The sequence below is a fragment of the Gallinula chloropus genome, assembly GCF_964237585.1.
Source record: "Gallinula chloropus genome assembly, chromosome: 10".
NCBI classification, from domain to species: Eukaryota; Metazoa; Chordata; class Aves; order Gruiformes; family Rallidae; genus Gallinula; species Gallinula chloropus.
The window spans coordinates 2,116,535-2,137,448 of NC_140095.1; the positions used below are offsets into that span (position 1 = coordinate 2,116,535).

Consider the following 20,914-nt stretch of genomic DNA (forward strand, 5'->3'; position numbering starts at 1 on the left):
GTTCTTGCTGAGTGGGAAGGATAACAAAGAACTGCTCAAACACTCATCCTCGTTCCCTTCTTCATAGCCCAGTGTCCCACCAGTTAGCTCACATCCAACTGGGAGTTGTTCTCTGCATGGGACTAAATCCAGCGCTCAAAGCCTCCCGAGGAGTGGGGTGCTCAGCTCAAGCGGATGGGTGGGTGTCTTGAAGCTCCAGTTGGTCACACCGACTCCCCGCTCTCTCTTCAAGCAATAAACTTCTTGTTCTGTTTTTACCTGTTTCTCTTGCCTCACCGGCAAAACCCACTGCAGATTCCTTTCATTTCGTGGCTACCTTGATCTAGCAGGAGGCTGCTGGCCGAGAAGGCACAGCCAGCCCCACAGCTTGCCTGCCTACGCCACACTATCCCACCAGCCCATGGTTATGACCCACTGGGACAAGTTTATCCACTGCTGAGAGCCTGAGAAAGGAGCTTTGACTCTCTTAGCAGCCTTTTCTCTTTCCCCCCTCAGCTCGGTGCAGATTCTCTTCTGCACCAGCACTGGCCCACGGGATGATGCCTGAGTTCTTGCTGCAGAGAGCTCCCAGGCTCCTGCATCGGCGCTTTTCCAGCTGCAGGAAGGAGGCAGCACAGCACTCGCTGCACAGGAGCTGGGAGGACACCCTGTCCCAACACAGGAGTGCGAGGGATGACACTGAGCCTGCTGCTACCCAGGTTGGGTGGATTCTTAACACAGGATTATAAAACACAAAATCACCCAGGCTGGCCTGTTGCTCAAGGGTCTCCAAAGTGCTTTTGGCCTTGCTGTGCCTTCACGTGGGACATCACAGACCCATCCCAGACCCATCTACAGCCCATCACACGCCTGCCGCAACCCAAGGGGGAAGGAGCTACCAGCTCCTGGTACCCACCCTGGGCAGCAGGCATCTCCACACCTTTCCTGTACAAGCTCCAGTTAAACTTTTCCCAACATGGGTAGTCACTTAGAGCCCCAGGATCATCACACTGGGGTGTTAAAGGGTCACGATAGGAACCTGTTGCTGCCAAACTCCGTGCCAAGAGTGTCCTGGAAAGCTCCACCAAGAAGGCCAAGGTGCTTCCCACAGGCACCCAAGTCTTTCAGAGTTAAACAGGGTATATTGAGGGTGTAGGAAGGAAGGAAGGTCATCACTCCTGGGTTGCAAGGTTCAAACTGGAGCCAAGGTTAAAGGGTCTCAGCTCTTAAACCAGCATCCCCACGCCAAGACCTCCCACAACACCTTTTTCTCTCTGCTTCGCCAGAAAATGAGGCACGTGGGAGATGACTACCCAGAGAGAACTCCAGATGTGCCCACCAAGCTCCTGTAACCTCCCCACTCACCTGATAGTCAAGGTCACGGGATCTGGGGATCCATTCACATTGAACTTGAATTCTTCTGTGAACTGCCCCAGGATGGTGGAACTGAAGGAGATCTGGATGACCTGGAGATTGTCTGGCAAAATCTCCCCCTCGCTGGGGAGAAAGGTGAAGCAGGAGCCCAGAGCTGTAGCTGGAGGAACCAAGCTGAAGACAGCTCGGATGAGTCCTTTGTTAAACAGCACCACCTGCAGCAGCAGAAGGCAAAATGGAAATGCAGGACATTTCCTTTAGAGAGGATCCATTTGCTTTCTAATTCAACAATGAACACCTGCAAGGCAGAAGTCAAAGGAAATACAACGGGACAAGTTCTGCCTTTGGGTTTTTTCCAGGCAAAGCGGTGATAACTCCATAGAACCTCTGCCTTTGTCCAGCTGGCACAGAGCTGCCCTGCTCACAACTGCTGAGCTGCCAGAAATCCCACAAGGAGCCACCAGGCTCCAGCCCAAGCCCTGCTAGCTCTCACAGCTCACCTCGTACTTGTGTGCCGCTCCCATGAAGACATCCCCGATGTCCAGATGCTCAAAGCTGGAGCGCAGCCGAGGCCCTATGCCTTCCCCTTGGATGCACAGGGGCAGCCTGGTCTCACGGCCTGGGGAGAGAATTCAATGTCAGAACAGCAATTCCCTCTGATCCCGAATTTTCCAGGCTCTAGCCTCTGACTTGGGGCTGGCAAGGATCAGCCCAGGAAGATCCAGGGAAAGGTACAGGACCCTTCCCTTGGCAGATATGCCTTTGGGCTGCTTTCTCCTTTCTGACCAACTCCTTGGGCTGCTTTCTAATTGAGCCATCACTTTGCACCCTGAAACAATCACACAATCATTAAGGCTGGAAAAGACCTCCAAGATCATCCAGCCCAACCATCCCCCCACCACCTCTATTACTCACTAAACCATGTCCCTAAGGACCTCATCCGACCTTTCCTGAGGGACGGTGACTCCACCACCTCCCTGGGCAGCCCCTTCCAATGCCCAACCGCTCTTTCGGAGAAGAAATTTCTCCTCCTTTCTAACCCGAACCTCCCCTGGCACAACTTGCAGCCATTCCCTCTCGTCCTGTCGCTACTTAGCTGTGAGAAGAGGCTGAGCCCCAGCTCCCCACAGCCTCCTTTCAGGGAGCTAGAGAGAGCAATAACGTCTCCCCTCAGCCTCCTCTTCTCCAGGCTGAACGCCCCCAGCTCCCTCAGCCGCTCCTCAGAGGATTTGCCCTCCAGCCCCTTCCCCAGCCCCACTGCCCTTCTCTAGACATGCTCCAGGACCTCCATGTCCTTCTTGGAGTCAGGTGCCCAAACTGAACACAGGATTTGGGGTGATGCTGAGTTTCCAAGGCCACCTCTGAATCTCGTCCCATGTGCTAAGATGAGCTTTGAAATCCACTCAAGGAAGGTGTAAAGCTCAGGAAAACACAACCCAAGACAAAAATCTGCTGTTTATACTCATGCAGCTCAGCACCACCTGCACCCAACATACAGCTCCACACCTGGGTGCTCCAGGGCTCGCCACCTGCAGCAGCATCTAACCACCACAGGGCTTTAGGATGTCTAGGGAGAAGCAACTCCCCAAATTCCCACCATGATACCTCAGCCAGGCTCCTCCCCACCACAGGAAAGAGCAGGAGGGGAGAGGAGCCGTACCTGAGATGTCGCAGTAGAACTTTTGTTGATACACTCTGGCTTCTCGAGGCTTAAAGGTCACACTGATTTCAGCCGAACAATTTGGCCAAATCTCTCCCTCCTAAAACAGAAGCAGACAGCAAACCATTTATCTTCAAACGTCACATCCCTTCGTTCCATCCGTGGCCCCACGAGCCGATATTCAGAGCACCAGGGAAGAGCAAAGAGCCAGTAACACTGATCAACAATATTTATAAGGGAGTTTGGAAGCAGCTATGAAAAACTTTCCCAGTCCCTGACCTTTACTGGCACCTGGGAGAGGCATTTTGTTAAATTTGGGCTATAACGGAGCAACCAGCCCGGCTCACACTCCAGCGAGTCCAGCAGGATCGCTTCAGAGGTGCCGGCCAGTCACGGACTCACAGACCGTCAGGAGCTGGAAGGGACCTCGAAAGCTCATCCAGTCCCACCCCCTGCCAGAGCAGGCTCACCCAGAGTCAATCCCACAGGAACGCATCCAGGGGGGCTTCAGTGTCTCTAGAGAAGGAGACTCCCCAGCCTCTCTGGGCAGCCTGTCCCAGGGCTCCATCACCCTCACAGTGACAAAGTTCCTCCTGACATTCCCATGGAACTTCCTCTGCTCCAGCTGCACCCGCTGCCCCTTGTCCTGTCACTGCCATCCCTGAGCAGAGCCTGGCTCCAGCCTCCTGACTCTCGCCCTTTGCATATTTATAGACACTAATGAGGTCACCCCTCAGTCTCCTCTTCTCCAGGCTACAGAGGCCCAGCTTCCTCAGCCTCTCCTCATAAGGAAGGGGTTCCACTTCATCATCTCTGTAGCCCTGTGCTGGGCTCTTCCAAGGAGTTCTATCTCCTTCTTGAGCTGAGGAGCCCAGAACTGGACACAACATTCCAGGCATGGTATCACCAGGGCAGAGTAGAGGGAGAGAAGGACCTCTCTTGACCTCCTAACCACCCCCCTTCTAATACACCCCAGGATGCCATTGGCCTTCTTAGCCACGAGGGCACATTGCTGGTCATGCTCATATTGCTGTCCCCCAGGACCCCCAGGTCCCTCTCACCTACGCAGCTCCTCAACAGGCCAGTCCCAAACCTATACTGCTACCTGGGGTTGTTCTTCCCTAGATGCCTGCCCAAACCCCACAAAGCCTTTCCCAGACTACCAGCCCTCCATCAGCTTCCTAACTCCTGCAAGCAAGGATTTCCTCTAGCCACTTGTCACAAGGGGTTGATTATTTCTGCAGGGTGCTCTCAGGCACCACGGGCGACAGGTGGGAAGAGAGAAGCCACTTTTGGCCTGAAAGGTCTATCCCAGCTTTTAGGGAGCCTCTCCAGCACATTCAGGTAGCAAGAAGTGTCTCTGCCTGAGCTAAAGGCTCATCACCAGAGAGAAGGCTAATGGAAGTCAGTGGAATTTTAGATTCTCCAGTTGATAAAGGAGAAAATCTTTACTATGGTTTGACATCCAGACAGCCCCATGTCGGGGGAGCAGACAGACACGAGCAAAACTCTGGAGCAAAATTGATTGTTCCATAAAGAACAGAATTCATGGAAATCAAAAGGTTGCTGATGCTGGCAGAGACACAAGGGGGGACAATCAGGTAGTAGCCCACTTGTAGTCAGCCCTGGAGCAAACTCCGTAACATCAGTGCAGATGTCTAGGAGAGGTGTCCACTCCAAAGGACCTGGCTACTCTTCACATCCACTCGTCACTATGGGAAGTACCAGGACTCGGTTCTGTGGGCAGATGGATTTCTGGGCCTCACCTTAATGCCCCTCAGGAGCGCGTTAAGCCCGTTGTGGAGGCCTAGTCCTACTGTCACTAAGCAGGAGCCCTGGGTGACACCCCACAACCAGCTCTGGTGCAGCGCAGGATGCTCCAAACGCCCGGCTGATCAGGTCCCACTCTCTACAAGCTCCCTACTGCTCTGACATGATCTCTTGGTCACATCATGCTGCCCCCAGCTGCACTGGTGTGAAACTGCAGCTCTGCATTGGTGACTCCCAACCTTACACGGGTGATAAGAAAACACCATCCCCCTCCCTAAAACAAAGCAGCTTCACCTTTTCTCATGCCAGACCAGGCACACCCTCGGAGTTGGGGCTCGGGGGGGGATTAAACCACGAGCTTTGGCTCGCTTAAATGGAAGAGCAAGATAACTAAGCACGCTGCTGTACCTAGGTGTGACAGAGGTCAAAAAGCCTGCCTGAACCTGCTGGTCTCACGTGCAAGCTCCTGATGGCACCAGAACAGAGGTTCAGGGCTGGCACAAGCCCAGGGTAGGTGAGGACTGGTATTTCTGTGATTAAACAGGGGCTGAATTTGCCCTCCTTCCCACAGAGGAGCGCTTCGCTCTTCGGGTCAGCATCCCAACTGACACGGTCCCACACCCTGCGTTAACCCTGTGCAAGGTGTGCCTTTACATATAAGGCTACATCCCTCTGAACGTGCTCAGGACACTTAGGCAGCTCTTCATTTATAGCCCTGGGAGCAAAGCCCAGCTTTAGGCTCTCGGTGCCCATCACGAGTTGGGAAACGCTTTTTGCCACCAGCTCTCCCGGCCCCACCAGAAACCCAATGTTTCCTCCAAGCACATCAAGCAGGGATCTGCTGAGTGACCTCATTCAGGGAGGAAGAGGAGGAGGAAGAAGAGAAAGGGAGCTTTCAAAGCTGTCACTTACCGCTGGCTCAATGCTGAAGATCCCGTCGGAGAAAAGCAGGGATTCTCCTTGCACCTTGGCACTCTGGTCGGGGATGCTGCGGGAGAGGAGGCGGGAAAGGTGATCTTGCATCCTGGGCTCTTACACAAGTGAGCAGCCCTCAGGAGAGCGACCTAGCTCAAAGCTGCTCCCACAACTGATGGGGAATCCACCTCCATCCTCAACTGGCTTCTCCTACCCCCAGGATGCTCAGGGGAGGCAGAGGAGGATGAGAAGCACCAGGGCAGCGCATCACCAGGCAGGGCAGCAGCTCCCTGGTCTGGGCTGCAGGTTCCCAGCATCACTGTCTTCTCTTCCCTTTCAGACCCTCAGGTGTAAGGAACAACCACATCCCCTCTGCTCCCCACCCCGCCTCCACCAGAGGATCCCAGGGCTCCGGGATTCAGGCACCACAGCATCCCAGTGAAATCAGTGGGTAGGAGCAGAAATACAGAGACCATGAGAAAGGAAGCCTAACATCCCCTGATGAAGACGTCAGGACTGGCACCTCTGAGCCCAAACCCTTCAGCCTGGCCCTGAACCACCTGGTTTTTTCCGTTTCCCCTTCTCCTCAGAGCTCTGACACAGTTAATCTCTCCCTCACTTGGGAGTAGTTGCCAAAATCATCCCGGAGTTGAAGGATGACAAGCCAGAGATGGGAAGGGAGCAGAACTTCCGAGCGGGTGCACTGCTGTCCCCCTTCACACTCCAGTCCCCCAGCCACGAGGAACCAGCAGCTGACAACTCAGGGAGGGGGGAAGCAGACGGCTCCGTATGCAGCACATCGAGGCCGCGGGGTAGAAACCCCACGGCGATCGTCACCCGGCTCAATTCAAACACAACTGGAAAGGAAACGCAGTCCTGGCCGTTCCTGGCTGCACACAGACAGAGCCTGGGGCGAGTGCCCTCACCAGCACCAAAACTCCTTGCGTTGGCCAGCTCCCCGTAGAGCGCAAGGGCAGACGTTCCTCCACGGCTGACCTGCAACGCTGCGCGTTTAGCGGGGGCTGCCAGCCCGAGATGAGCGACCCTCAACTCAACCTCCATCAGCAGACAGTAATTCCACCCTTACACCCCAGAGAGTCCTGCAGGACAACCCCCTGGATAGAGCTTCCAATGACCCAGGTCTTCTTGGGGCACAAACTGGGGTCCTGTGTTGCTTTCTCCCATGAAAACATCCTCCCTGATCCAAGACCTCAACAGCTCCTCTGACAGCAGCTCAGCGGCCCTGGAGCTACGACCATCCCCAAACATCCTGGGAAGTGTCTAGGACACAAGCTGGCAGGAGATCAAACGTAATTGGGGAAAAATAAGGCTTCTGAGGGGCAGAGCATCACTCAGGGCCCAGTCTGAGACAGGCAGGTGGGGAGAGGTGGCACTTCCCTGGACTATTCCTTTACCAAAAGGAGGTCATGAGGTTTTCTTTTAACACACTGAGCTCACACACAAGTCACACACTGCGCAATTAAAAATAGGTAACAGTGGAAAACTACTTTTGGCCTTCAAGGCATTTCTGACCTAATTCCCTTGACCTTTATTTTTATTTGCTCAGAAGCCCTCACAAAGCCTCCAGTTTGTGGCAGTTTCCTCATCAGCTCCACGGTCACGCTACCTCCTACATCCACCCCACTCTGAGAAGTCACACAAGGATTCCCAAATCACCCAAGCTTTCAAGTGCAATCTCCCACCCCTCATTCCACCTCCCGGGCTCTGAGTGTGTCTCTGCCACCTGAGAGAGGCCTTTCAAAGCTTCCCCAAAGACATCCTTTGAAGATCCAGCCCCATCTCTCACCACCATGAAGACAGAGGGTTCTGAAGCCCAAATGCACTTCCAAGTCCCATGCTGCCCTACCTTCCTTCTCTGCAGACCCTTCCACCTCCAAACTCTCCCCAGGCTCGAAGGAAGGGCAGAAACACCCCGTGCTGGAAACCTGGACAGCCCGAACCTATTCAGGAGATGGCCTCATCCTCCTGGGCCAATGAAGCTTCACAGACTCTCTGCAGCCCAGGAGCCACTGGCTCTCAGCAGTCTGCAGCTCCCACAAACACCAGAGCTCGCTCTCAGAGGAAATCCACTCACTGCAATCAAGCTTTCCTCCCCAAAACATCACCCTCAGCCAGAGGGTGAATGGAACTGGGATGGGAAGCACCGAGCTCCATCACCCTAAAGCCCAGGGACACCCACCCTGATGCTGTGGATGGCTGACTTGTCCTAAAAGCACCAACCCCCCTCGAGGCCAGACGGTAGCGTTCCCCTTGGGCAGGGTACCTAACCAAAGGCATCTTTGAAACGGACCTTCTCTCCCGCTGATCCTCCTCCTCCTGCGTGCCACAAGCCTTCCACTGGAAGCGGGCGATGATGTCACTGCGGTTGTGGATGGCCACGCATCTGCGCTTCGACAGCGTGAGGTAGGTCTTCTCAATGCTCATAGGCTCCTCATCCAGCCAGATGTTGACGTCTACAGCCACTCCATAAAGGTTTGTTTTCATGTTTTCACCTGGAAGAAAGCACAGGGGACTCTTTACTCCTCTCACTTGCCGATGGAAGTACGAAGAACGCAGCGAGCCTCAGGTCACAGAAGAAAGGGCTACAGCTTTTATTACCCCTCATTCCCAGGGGAGTCCCACCTCAGCCACAGCTCACACGGCGTCTCCTCCAGGCCCACCACAAGTGTCAAGTCTCTCCCAGTCTCTCACTGATCCCCCCCAAAGATGCCTGCAGGGTGTGGGCCAGAAAAGAAGGTGGCACAGGAAGGAGCAAAGCAACAGCCCATGGCAGGATGCGATGCAGACAAGAGCTTCCCCCCACACACACACACGTTACGCTTACAGGACCAAATCCAAGTAGATTGCAAAGGAAGTTCAGCCTTGTTCTGCTTTGAAGGACGCAGACCTGCAGATAGGACACTCACCTGTGTCATAGTGAACTAGCAGGGAACCAGAATGATTGCCAGTCTTCAGCGGGTGGAAGTCCACTGTTACTTGCATGGCCTCACCGATGCCGAGTGTACCGATGGAGCGATCAACAGAGAAAGGGCTGCAACAGAGACACACACACTCATCAGGACTGTGGTGGGAGCTCTGGGGGCTCTTTTGCAGTCTAGTTCCCGGCAGCTCGCTTGTGTGAGGAGCAAACAAGCAGCTGGCAGCAGCAACCCAGAACACAGGGGGTCAGAAACACAGCTGGTGACCCTCACTCTCCGAAGACCCGAGGGTATGAAATGACTTCATGCCCCCCAGATTCTGCAGCCAGGCTCCAGTCCGGACCATACCATCAGAGAATGGGTTTTGAAGAGCCCAGAGCTGGTAAGAGGTGTTTGCATGCACAGCTTGACCCTGATGTCCCTGGGAATCAGGGTTTTTTCTGCCACCTAGAAACCTGCTACTCCTGAAAGACAGGAGAGAAGGTTTGGAGGGGGGGTTAATAGCTCCTTTTCTTCTGGCATGCTTTTACTACATCCAGCTCTCCGCTTGCTTTGTTGCACAATGTCTGAAGTTTTGCAGGTCCTGATCTCCCAGCGGCACCTTGCAGTCCCCAGCTCCTATACCCTCATCTAGGCACACCAACCCAGGAGTCCCCTTCACACCAGGACCTGCTGAGATCTTGCCCATTACGGCCCTTCAGCAAGAGAGCAACACTAGACCTGTAAGCACTCTGATAATTATCTACCTTGCTATTTAGGGCTTGCTTACTCTCACCAGGGGTCAAGCTTCCCCATCTTGACAGAGTTGGGCTCAAGTTATGTCCCACGAGGATACCAAGGGCCAGCATACTCCTGACATAATGCACAAAGGCAGCTGACAAGTGACAGAAGCTGGCAAGGCTGTGACACAGGCCCTCAAAGCACCACAGTGGCTTCTCTCCTGCACCCACATGCTCAGTAAACGCAGCGTGCAAGGAGGCTGCACTATACTGCGAGTCCCGGGCTACCTTCATCTTCTAACAGCCAAGCTTTCTTTGGTCTACTGCTGCCTTAATTGGCATCATAAAACCAGTTGACTTTGGGAGAACCTAGTGCATTAAAAGCTACCTCCAGCCCCAAGGCAGACAGCAAAGTTACTGGGGACTGAAATGCCCCACCCTGTCCACCCAGACCTACAGCAGGGAAAACCCCACCAAACCCAAAGGCTTAACCTTTGCACATGCTACTTTTTGGCAGCAGTAGAACAGCCAAAGTCAAGCAGCATAACCATCCCAGCAAACCCAGTCCCTCAGGACAAAGCATCCCAGACTGCACTGAAAAATCCCAGGTACACTCAGCACCTCCCAAGCCCAACCTTCCCTTCCCCCCTTTTCCTGCACCTCAGCCCTAATTTCAGAACCTCGGGTGGTCTTTGTGCATCCCCACACCTCCCTGTAGTGTATGGGTACCACAGGGGATCCCTGAGCGCTCTGCCTTGGAGGATCATCTCCCGAGCTTTCCGAGCTGGGTGGGGACACTCCTAGAGGCATCTAATCCCAGACCGACCCTCTCTGTCCCTGGAGCACGGCAGAGCACAACGTCCATCGCCGCAGGAAAAGGCAGCGCTGCGCCTTGTCTGCTCCCAGACACCATTTTCATCTTAAACCTATTGGAATGACATTTCTCTCTGCCAATGTCACGGAGAAGAAACTCATTCTCCTGCCTGAACCACAAGAGCAATGGGAAGAGACTTACTGGATTTATCCTCTTGGGATTTTTATTCCCAAGTGCTGCGGTTAGGGGCTGGGCACGGCCCTGCTCAGGGAGGGCAGGCACAGAGCACACTGAAGCATGGGCAGTGCTGAGGTGGCTGGCTGGGTTTTTTCATGAAAAAGCAGTCAAATCATGGCCAAAATGCGACCACGTTTTCTGGAAGCTATCGAAGATGCTGAATTGGCCCCACAGATTCACTTACGAGCTCCTCTCTGGAGCAAAAAGCAGAACAGAAAACAGCCAAGTCCTCGCACAAACGACCGGGCAGGGAACATCACCAGGATGTGACCAGATGCACGAGCTGAGCTCTCAGTACTGTGAGGAACAGTTAAGGATGGGAGATGGGCTGCAAAAGCACCCTAATGGGGAGAGCAGAAAGTTCTACGCTTGGTGCCAGGGAAGGGAACCCAGAGAGGGGAGGCAAAGACAAGTGGCACAAGCAGGACAGCAGATTGGGGAACGGTGGCACCTGAGCTGGTTTGTCAATGGGCAAGAGCCTGAGTTTGCTCAGGCCAGAAAAGAGAAGTTGCATCAACTAAACCAGAAGTTCAACCTGCACAGATAAAACATAGAGGATACAGGCCCATCAGCTGGCCTCTACATGCTCAGACGCATCTCTCATTCCCTTCTACCCCACTGCTGTCCTCCTCCTCTCTCACATGTGCCTGTACCTGTGTTGTGGCTTTGCATGGCTGGGTTCTGGTGGAGAAGGGGGAGATCTGCAGGGGTGGCTTCTGCAAGAAGCAGCCAGAAGCTCTCTAAAGCCCCACAGAGCAAACACCAGCCAGCTCAAGTCTGGAGTCGCTGCTGACCAAGGCCAAGCCCATCAGGGATGGTCACAGTGCCTCAGAATCACAGAGGGAAAAAAAACACCAAGAAGCTGCTTTTTGCCCCCAGAGACAGGAGTGAGAAGATGTGAGGAACTGTGCAGACACCAAGGCCAGGGAAGAAGGAGCAGGGAGGGATGATGAGGTGTTTCAGGCACCACAGAGAAAGATTCCCCTGCAGCCTGTGGAGAAGACCATGCTGAAGCAGGCTGTCCCCCTGCAGCTCATGGATGGCAGGGAGCAGAGATCCCATCTATAGCTGTGGAGGACCCCACGCTGGAGTGCCTGGAGACACCTGAAGGACACTGTGACTCTGGGGGAAGCCCATGTCAGAGCAAGCTCCTGGCAGTGAAACTTGCTGCTCTAGAGCTCTAGAAGAAAACCCCACACACACCTTTTGTTGGGCAAATGAAGTGAGGTCCCTTACCTCTGAGTGCTGATGGAGTAGCGGGCCTCCCGGTTACCAACATTACGAACCAGCAGAGTCTTCTGGCTGCTGTACTTGACTGGACAGGTGGAGAAGTTCAGGTGGAGGGGGAAGTCCAGGACCGCCCGGGCACCAATAGCTCGGATCGGCACAATGAACTGTCCCCTGTTTGTGACACAGGTGATCTGGTGGGAGTAATCCTGAGGGGAAGGAACAAATCACGGTACGTTCAGTCCCCGGCGGAAGGAAAACCGCTGCTTCCCACCACTAACAGGAGCCTTTGGGAATGGAACAGCACTTCTTTCTGTAACGACCTTTCCCTCCAGCAGCACCACTGGGACAGGGCTGGTACCCTGCAGAGAGGAAACCCCCCTGCTGATCCAGCTGCCTCCTCAGTGAGCTGGCAGAACCAGACCAAGTCACCTGATAGCTTGATGCCGAAGCACCAGAACAGAGTAATCCCACGGAAGGGATTGCAGCAGATCAAGGACCTGCTTCCAGCACCGCTCCGCACCCGGTTATGCCGCGGCACCAACTCCATCCCAGTGACCCCACTTGAAGCTTGGTGGGGGATGCTCAGGTACACTGTTGGATGGACTTGTCCACCAGCCATTGGTGAAATCACAGAATCACAAGGTTGGAGAAGACCTTTAAGATCATCGAGTCCAACTCTTCCTGTCCTGTGCTAAACCATATCCCTAAGTACCTGATCTGCCCTTTTTTCAAACACACCCAGGGACCGTGACTCAAGCCCCTCCCTGGCAGCCTGTCCCAGGCCCTCACAACTCCTTACCAAGATGACTGTTTTAACATCAGGGGAGGCAGAGATTTCCCATCCCTTTCCACAGCATCTCAAGGACAAGGCTGGGGACACCCACCCTCCGAAAGCTGATCCACCTCCCCAGCGCCGAGCCGGCTCTGCTCCATACCCAAGCTATTCCTGAGAGATTCCTGACAGGTACTGAAGGGCACCAACAATTCCAGCCCTGCCCTCGGCGCAGCCTCTTCCAGCTCCTCCCAGGCCCTGAGAGCTCTCGCTGCACATCTAACCTCTGACTTCCCTTTCACCTCAGCCCAACCCTGGGGGAGGCAGGGGACAGCTCTGCTCTCTCTGCTGCACACTGTGGCACAGACGATGCCTTGCTAACGCCTCTGAAGTTTCTAGAAGTGACTGGGTGCCTTCCTGAAGCTGGTGCTCTCAGGCCCTCAAGCGGGAGGCATGGGGACAGCCCCACCAGAGCCAAGCATGTTATTCCCAGCCCTGGGCTGGTTCAGCAAGGAGCCAGACAGCCATTGCCCTGTCCCCCGCCCCCGGCCGGCTGGGGGGCAGCAGCAGGAAGGTGAATTAAGCCACCAAAATCATTTCACTGCCAGGTTGAACAGCTCCATCTCCAGATGGACGGTGGAGTTAGATGCCCTAACCTTGCCTGCACACGCTCTTTCAGGCTGATGTCTCTGTCATCTACAGAAGTACCACGCCGTGAGTAGCTGCAGACTGCCTGACCACAGCCTAGAGCACTGGAGGAGCTTTAGAGGTGATGTTCAGCTGTCTCACTACTGTGTCCAACATGACACACACAAAGGTGACACCAGGTTTCAAAGGTCCTTGTCTCAGATCCTCTGAATAACAGGCTGCTTTTAAACAGACTTTTGTATTTCTAGTTACTGGAGCAAACCTGTAATTACACAGCAATGGGCAGATACTAGAAACCAACACCTTGAGCGGCCAACCCACCACAAGAAGTAGATTCTTTTGTCTCTGAAGTCAGCAGACGTTAAACATGCCAACACTGAAGGATAAAAACAGTCTGAATTGTCTAAGAGCCTACAGCCTATGACCTTCCCCATGGGAAAAAAACACTTCCCACAGTTCTAGATCCGGCACAACCCTGTGAAACCAACAGTTCCTCCAAACCCCCACCCGATGCCCTGTTCTGAACCTAGCCCTGTACGTTCCCCTGAAGGCACCAACCTCCTGGGACCTCCAGTCTCACCTTGTTCTCCTCAGGGGTAAAAAGGACACGGTAGGTCAAAGCCAGTCCAACTGCTACAGTGCAGGACACACCCTTGGGCTTGACCAACTTGAAATAAGGTGAGTCCTCCAGAGTGACCTTCACCAGCCGAGGAACCTGTGGGAAAGACATGAAACTGCCATCTTGGCACTTGTGGAAACACGAGAAGAGCAGCCTTGGCCGTGCCCTGCTGACATCCTTCCTTAACCACCTTTCCAAAGCACCTTGAGCTCCTACACTTCTCCACTTTTCCCTTCCCAACTTCCTGGGGAAATCACCCCCCGATGCCAGGTTGGGGTTTGTATCCAAGGAAAGGCAGAGACCTTCAGGAGCACCTAACTCTGGATGCGCTGGGGCTCTCCAAAGGGAACGCAGAGCGTCACGTCGTCCGAGGAGACCCCGAGCGGAACCCAATTAAGCTTTGCAGGAGCTTCAAGCAGCACCTAAAGGTCTCCCACTGCTTCTGCTAAGCCAGTGGCTTTCTGCTGCTGTTTCAAAGCCCCTTTCCTGGAGTGCTAACGCTGCTAACTGTAACTTATTCAGGCATCAAGCAGAGAAGCCTCAGCCCCTGCGCTTTGACAGCAAGCTGCACAGAGGCAGCCAAACAGGCTACAAGAGGTGGAGGTGCCCAGACAGAAACCAAGGGTAACCAAGGACCCACCAGGACATTGTCCACCCTGAGGTCTGCAAGGTAAGGACCATACAGCCACCAGTCTGGAGCTCCCAAGAGGAAGGATGCTGACTAGGAAAGCTCCTTTGAGTCAGGTCCCATCAGACTCTGGGGAGGAATGGGAAGGTTTCCACCATCTTGTAAAACCAAGGTGGTGAGACATCTGATTCTGGGTGTGCTGCCTAACCCGCTCTGCTGTACACCACAGGAATTACACTGGTATCTTCCAGCACAGTCCTAAAGCTCCGTGTCCCAGCGCTCACCTTGTCACAGTTCCTCAGAACCAGCGTCGCTTTGCAGACCTCATGGGGGGTGTAGTTCTTAAACACCACCTCTGATGGGAAAGGCCGAATTAAGCTCTGGTCCACGTCCACTGCTGAGGACTGGAGATGAAAGAGAGGAGAGAGAGATTCAGGGGCTGGGACAAAGATTCACAGATGAGAGCCCCACGCTGAACAGGCTCAAGCTAAGAAGCTCTTTTGGGTCTTTCTCCAGGTTTCCTTCTCTAAAACGCAAGGCAGTGCTGATCTGCAGCAGAACCCTGTGGCTGGTGTGGTCACACAGCTCCAGAGCACGCTCTGTGAGAGCCACCAGCACCCACAGAGCAAGGGAAACCTGAGAATTTACACGAGACACCGCAGGAAACAATTCTGGGATGATCTTTACTCTGTGTCCCACACATCCCCAAACATCATCTTCGATGCAGAGCCTAGAAACCAGCGAGAACAGCAGCACCGGAGGAGGTAAGGCCGAAAGGAAAGCAACACAGCAGCTAGAGAAGAGCCAAGTGTTGCGAGCGCTGGGTGGTGACGAGGTTCTGCTTCGTTCTCAGCATTACTGAGCACCTTGAGCAAGACTCCACTGGGTATTTCCTTCTCCCATGAGCTTTAAACAGATTCTTTACCCTATTCTGCTAGTGCAGTGTTATTTAATCCTGCTGCAGAAGCATGGCTGACAACAGGCACCAGCCGCAAACCCTCAGGGAGCAGAGGCATTCCTCAGAGATAAGTCCTCCCCAGCCTTGTCTCCCCTCTTCCAGCTGCACTGTGCCCACCCGAAAGACAGAGGCAGGTCTCCCACTTGCCCCCAGACACCATGGTGACACTGCAGCTGGTAGCTGCAGCTCACTGCCAGTTCTGCCTGCACTCATCTGACACGTTCCCAACCTCCCATGCTGTCCCAGGCAATCCCTCACCCGTTCCTTAAGGGTCTCTCACTGTCCCCCCCAGTAACCCCCTGTCTGGGCGGTGTCATACCCAGTGGTCCTGCAGAAGCAGCAGCTTTAAGCACCCATCCAAGCAAGTGTTACTCCAGATAAAACACATCCCCCCCACTCTGCCCAGGGGGACTTCCCTGGCAAGACCCTGAAGCCTGCAGCCCTCACACCCTTCTGAAGGCTCACGCTCCTCCTTCCAAGCCAAAGCATTAACAAATCGGCTTCATTAAGCCCTGAGCAGGTACCACAGGGTCTACGGCCTTCCAAGGTCGACTCTGCCACTGCTGAGGGTGTCACGGCCCTGAGGGTTTGCTGTGACTACACCAAGCAAGGAAGCAGGAGGTTAGTTCAGAGGGAGGATGGAAAATGGCAAGCTCCTGCCCTTGTGTCCCACCCCAGCCTTCCTCCAGTACCATCCCTTTGGTGATAGCAACTCAACTCCAGCAGAACTTGGTCGGGGGTTATTAATCCTGGCTTAGCACCAGATGTTGCTTCAACATCGTCCCGGGGGGAAATATGTTTTCCCTTTTCCCCAACAGAAGGAACTCGACCAGCAGCAGCCGTTTCAAAGGACAGCAGGACCTTGTCACCGAGGTATTTAGAGAAGCTGGGGGCAAGCCTGCCACCAGCACACACCTCCTTCAAACATCACATCAAACGGCAAGGAAAAGGGCAGGAAAAGGTCTACCTCATGACGGGAGATTTCACTCGTGTCTAGAGGCGGCAGAATCCGGGGCCGCCTCATCTCCCGGGTGCTGGCCAGCCTCTCTGCCTTGGGGACAGACATCTCCAGGAAGGCAGAGGGTGTCCCCTGAAACACAAAACACCAACAAGAGCTGCAGAAACACCTCTCTTCAGAAAGGCTTTTCTTGTTCAAGCACCACTGATAAACCATTTGTCACCACAGCCACTAGGACAGTCCTAGAAGTCCCCAAAGTTCCCCGCTGAAATATTTAACATCAGTCAATGAATGATGGAGAGCGGAACACGCGCTCTAACCAAGCGGCTCTGTCCCCTGCGCTTCTCCTTCGTCCTCTCATGTGACACGTTTGAGGATTTCTGCTCTTTGGGCATTTGTTTCCCCTTTAGCTTTGCAGGATTCAGGCAGTGACCTTTGATAGGAGTGGGGAGGAGTCATCAGAAACCCCCTAACTCCATCCTCGCACAATGCTCACAACCAGCCGGCGTGTGGAGATGTCACTGCCGGCTGAATCGCAGGAGAGCAGAAAAGTAGCGCTGTGCTGGGTCCAAGCTTTAGTTATCTTTTTAATTAGCCCTTGTTTTCTCTCTGTTCTGGCCTCACAGCCCTCTCCACAGAAGCATACAGAGATACCTCCTCCATGAGGTTATCTCCAGTAAAGGGAGCCTTGGCCAGCAAAAGGCACATTCATGGATGGGGAGGAGGAACTGCCCCACGTTCATGGATGGGGAGGAGGAACTGCCCCAACTCCACAGCTGCTTCAAGGGCTGGATCTGCGCTCAACCCAGGATGACACTCATGACAGAACTGGTTTGGACCCCATTCTAGCTGGGACTGGACACGTCTCTCAAGTCTTCAGGCAGAGTCTGAGCAGCCCCACCACAGCCCCAGCTGCTGGGAGGGCAGGGATGGTCAGAGCAGCGCCTGCAAGGATGCTTCCGTGACAGAAGATACTGCTGCCCTCACCAAGAGGATGGGTAGAAGCACCCCAATGCTTCAGCTACTCCAGTGCACTGCCCAGGACATCCCATTAACTGGGTTCCAGCAGCACATTCAGACAAGACTCTGGACTTTCAGCCCACATTCCATCTCCCACTGCACCTTGATGGCCACCTCCAACACAAGTATGGCAGCAAAGAGATGGGGTGGTGGTGTGTACCTTCACAGTGTGGCTAAACAGGAGGGGCAGGCAGAGGAGGGACACAGGGCAGGTTTCCAGCCTTACCACAGCTCCTATCTGGCCACAGCAGGTACTTACATTTACATACTTCTTCTTTGGAGCTGTTACTACTCTCCGTTGTAATATTGTAGAAAGCTCACTAGATCGACGAACGTTTTTGGTAGCCATGTCTCAGCTAATCTGGAAGGAGCAACAATGGGACTTTGAAAATCCAGGAAGAGGAGCTGACCCCAGGCGACTTTGTGCCCGACCTTATCACCTGCTCAGGGTTATTACACCAACCTCCAGCCCAGGGACCGCGGCTGCCCCGAGCGTGAACAAGATCAGACCAGATCCCTTCCCACTTCGCCAGCCCAACGCCCACCCTCCGTGCCAGGAGCTTTGCTGTGTTTCTAACTAACGCAGCACAGAGTTCAATGCTCTGATGAAGAACTAGAGTCTCCAGGCTCAGTCGGTTGGTTTGAGCTACAGAAATTATCCAGCAAATGTGACTCCTTCCAGGCATGAAATTCCCACAGCCCCCAAGAGCATTTCTCCCGGGAGAACAAGGGCCCTAATTTTCACCTATTAACACTCACACTCGAGGCTCTCTACAGGCATTCGAGGCTGTAACAGCAGAAAGAAAACCATGAAGCCATTAAAGGAACAACAGCAATGAGCTCAAACATGAACACCACGTCTGTGCAGGCAGGGCTGCTAAAGACTTGATCCTAACAGCAGTTCTTCTCCAGCACCCCCCCCCACAAGGAATGCGGGTTGACCGCTCCATGGCCGGCTTTTAGGTCCATGGCCCAGTCGCCAGCCTGACAACCACCTCTCCATCTCCATCACACACAGCGAAGCGCTGCCATTCTGTAGTGGCTCCTGTCAAGATCTGAGCCAAAGCTCATGGAACTCATAGGCAGACACAGGCTATCAGGCTGTTTCCATGGGCAGTATCATACCCTACCCAAAGCAAACGCTTGGACCCACAGCAGCCTGCAGCTAAAAGCACGAGGCGAACAAGTCCGTGCTGCCCAGGGGCTTCAGGCATGTGCACAGCAGCCACGGCTCTGCTGCCACACAAGGATTTGGTCATCTACCCTTGAACCACACACCCAAGCTGGAACATGGGGCACTGCCAGCACCCCTAAAAGCCATCCTCTCTCCCTTTCTGAACCACATCCCAGCTTCTGCGGCATCAATTCACCGTGCACAGCTGTGCTGTGTCCACATCCTGACCACTGCTGTCACCCACAGAGCTCTGCTATCAGCCTCCATCCCCTCCACTCCTGCCCCAGGGCCTGGATGCGGCCACAGCTGCATCCCATGGGGGGGCAGACCTTGGCCTGGGAAGTCTGCTCTGATGGGGAGCACAGCGGGACAGCTGGAGGGGACAGGCCCCGACACAAAACGCTGCCGCCTCCTCTAGCCCGGCACCAGAGCCCCCCCTTCGCTCCTTAGGCAGCCCCTCCCCTGAAATCCCGCCCTCCCTCCCTCCCAAACACAGCGCCTCCTTGCAGGGAAGCCTCCCCGGCAGGAGGGTGAGCACCAGGGCCTGACACAGTTCGGGCGGGACGCAGCTCACACCCAACACCCCCCCACCGGGCACGCTGTGCCAGGCACCCGAACCGCTCCAGCCCCCAGCCCCGGCGCTCCGCCCGCTCCCGCCCCTCCCGAGGCCGCACCTCCGGAACGCGGCCCCCGCCCCAAAAACACGGGCTTGGGCACCGCTATCCCCCCCTCCCGCTCCCGGGGGGGCCTGGGGACACTCACACGCCGGAGCGTGGCTGCCAGCCGGGCTGCTGCCGCTGGCAATGAAGCACCGGACACACACGTTCCCGTGGCAACGGCGGGACGCGAGCGAGGCCCGTGCGGCAGCGCCCGGACAGCCCCGGGCAGAGCTGACCAAGCGCCGCACCTCGCCGGGGAGTTACTACCCGCTCGCTCCTGCCCCGGCACCGGGGAAACCGGCGGCACGGGGGCGGGGGAGATGCCGCTTGATGACAGCTCAGAGCCCAGTTCAACCAGCTCGCTGCCTGGCCGGCATCTCCTGACCCCCAGCCCGGCTCTCCGCACAGCCTGGCACCCACATGCAAACCACAAGCAACGGGCTCTGACACTCAGCGCTCCCCACGTTCTGCTTCCCAGCAGCTCCAGCTCCCTCCAAGTGATGTTAGAGCCTCAAGTGCCTCCTGCCTGCCACACCGTACACTGCAAGCAACTCCTCTTGCAGGAGCGCAGACGGGTGGCTGAATCGTGCTTCACTGAACACACTAAATGCTCCCCCTTCAGCAGCTATAAGGCACCTCTCTCCAGAGTAACCGGTTCATTTGCCTTTCTATTACACTTTGCTGGGAGAGCCAGAGAGGAGATCTGCTAAAAGGGAGAATCAGGATGCTCCTGAACACTTTTCTTCACCTAAATCATCTTGCCCTCTTCAGGCTTAAGTAGCAGGATCACGTTTCTTCCTTAGAAATCACCTGCTTAGCTGCAATTACCATATAAACAGCATCTCACGGGAGCCAGGAAAGGAGAAGCAGAATTCCCAGGACTAAACTCTTGCCCCTTCAGCCCACCACTAAGTGGCTGAGAGCTTTCTAAATCAAGCCTTGCTCCCCAGGAAGCCTCACCTGGCACCTTTATATTCCAGCCCCTCTTGTCTTTTTATCACTTCAGTACTGCCATCCCACAATTTATTGTAAAAGCTCCACCACGGCAGAGATAATTAACAGGAGCCTCGTGTTACACCTTCCCCTTCCTGCTTTTCATAAACTCAAGCTCTCAGCTGGCGGCAAGGCGGACCAGGCTCCCTTCCAAGGGCCTGCCAGAGCTCCACGTGCTGTGAATTTACAGCCACAGCTCCTGCCGTCAGCGCCCCCAGCCCCGGCGCTCCGCCCGCCCCCGCCCCTCTCGAGGCCGCACCTCCGGAACGCGGCCACCGCCCCAAAAACACGGGCTTGGCACCGGAATCTCCCCCCTCCCGCTCCCGGGGGGCGTGGGGATACTCACACGCCGGAGCGTGGCTGCCAGCCGGGCTGCTGCCGTTGGCAATGAAGCACCGGACACACACGTTCCCGTGGCAACGGCGGGACGCGAGCGAGGCCCGTGCGGCAGCGCCCGGACAGCCCCGGGCAGAGCTGACCCAGCGCCGCACCTCGCCGGGGAGTTACTACCCGCTCACTCCTGACCCGGCACCGGGGAAACCGGCGGCACGGGCGTGGGGGAGATGCCGCTTGGTGATAGCTCAGAGCCCAGTTCAACCAGCTCACTGCCTTGCCGGCGTCTCCTGACCCCCGGCCCGGCTCTCCGCACAGCCTGGCACCCACATGCAAACCACAAGCCACAGGCTCTGACACTCGGCGCTCCCCACGTTCTGCTTCCCACCAGCTCCAGCACCCTCCGAGCGATGTTAGAGCCTCAAGTGCCTCCTGCCTGCCCCACCGTGCACTGCAAGCAGCTCCTCTAGCAGGAGCGCGGACAGGTGGCTGAATCGTGCTTCACTATACACAGG

The 20,914-nt window shown here is 55.3% G+C and overlaps 1 protein-coding gene across 1 annotated transcript in view; it reads right to left on the reverse strand.

The window, feature by feature from the left end:
- Positions 1-16,328, reverse strand: part of LOC311195311 (hydrocephalus-inducing protein homolog) — a gene marked incomplete at both ends in the record, with an annotated part of 67,519 nt that extends 51,191 nt beyond the window's left edge. The window contains 12 exons of the mRNA XM_084268690.1: positions 1,345-1,568; positions 1,854-1,972; positions 3,014-3,113; positions 5,696-5,807; positions 6,318-6,555; positions 6,625-6,694; positions 8,024-8,211; positions 8,626-8,750; positions 11,644-11,843; positions 13,638-13,772; positions 14,589-14,708; positions 16,230-16,328. Coding sequence (XP_084124816.1) covers positions 1,345-1,568; positions 1,854-1,972; positions 3,014-3,113; positions 5,696-5,807; positions 6,318-6,555; positions 6,625-6,694; positions 8,024-8,211; positions 8,626-8,750; positions 11,644-11,843; positions 13,638-13,772; positions 14,589-14,708; positions 16,230-16,328 — 1,730 coding nt within the window. The remainder of the gene's footprint in view (positions 1-1,344; positions 1,569-1,853; positions 1,973-3,013; positions 3,114-5,695; positions 5,808-6,317; positions 6,556-6,624; positions 6,695-8,023; positions 8,212-8,625; positions 8,751-11,643; positions 11,844-13,637; positions 13,773-14,588; positions 14,709-16,229) is intronic.
- Between the last annotated feature and the right edge of the window lie 4,586 nt (positions 16,329-20,914).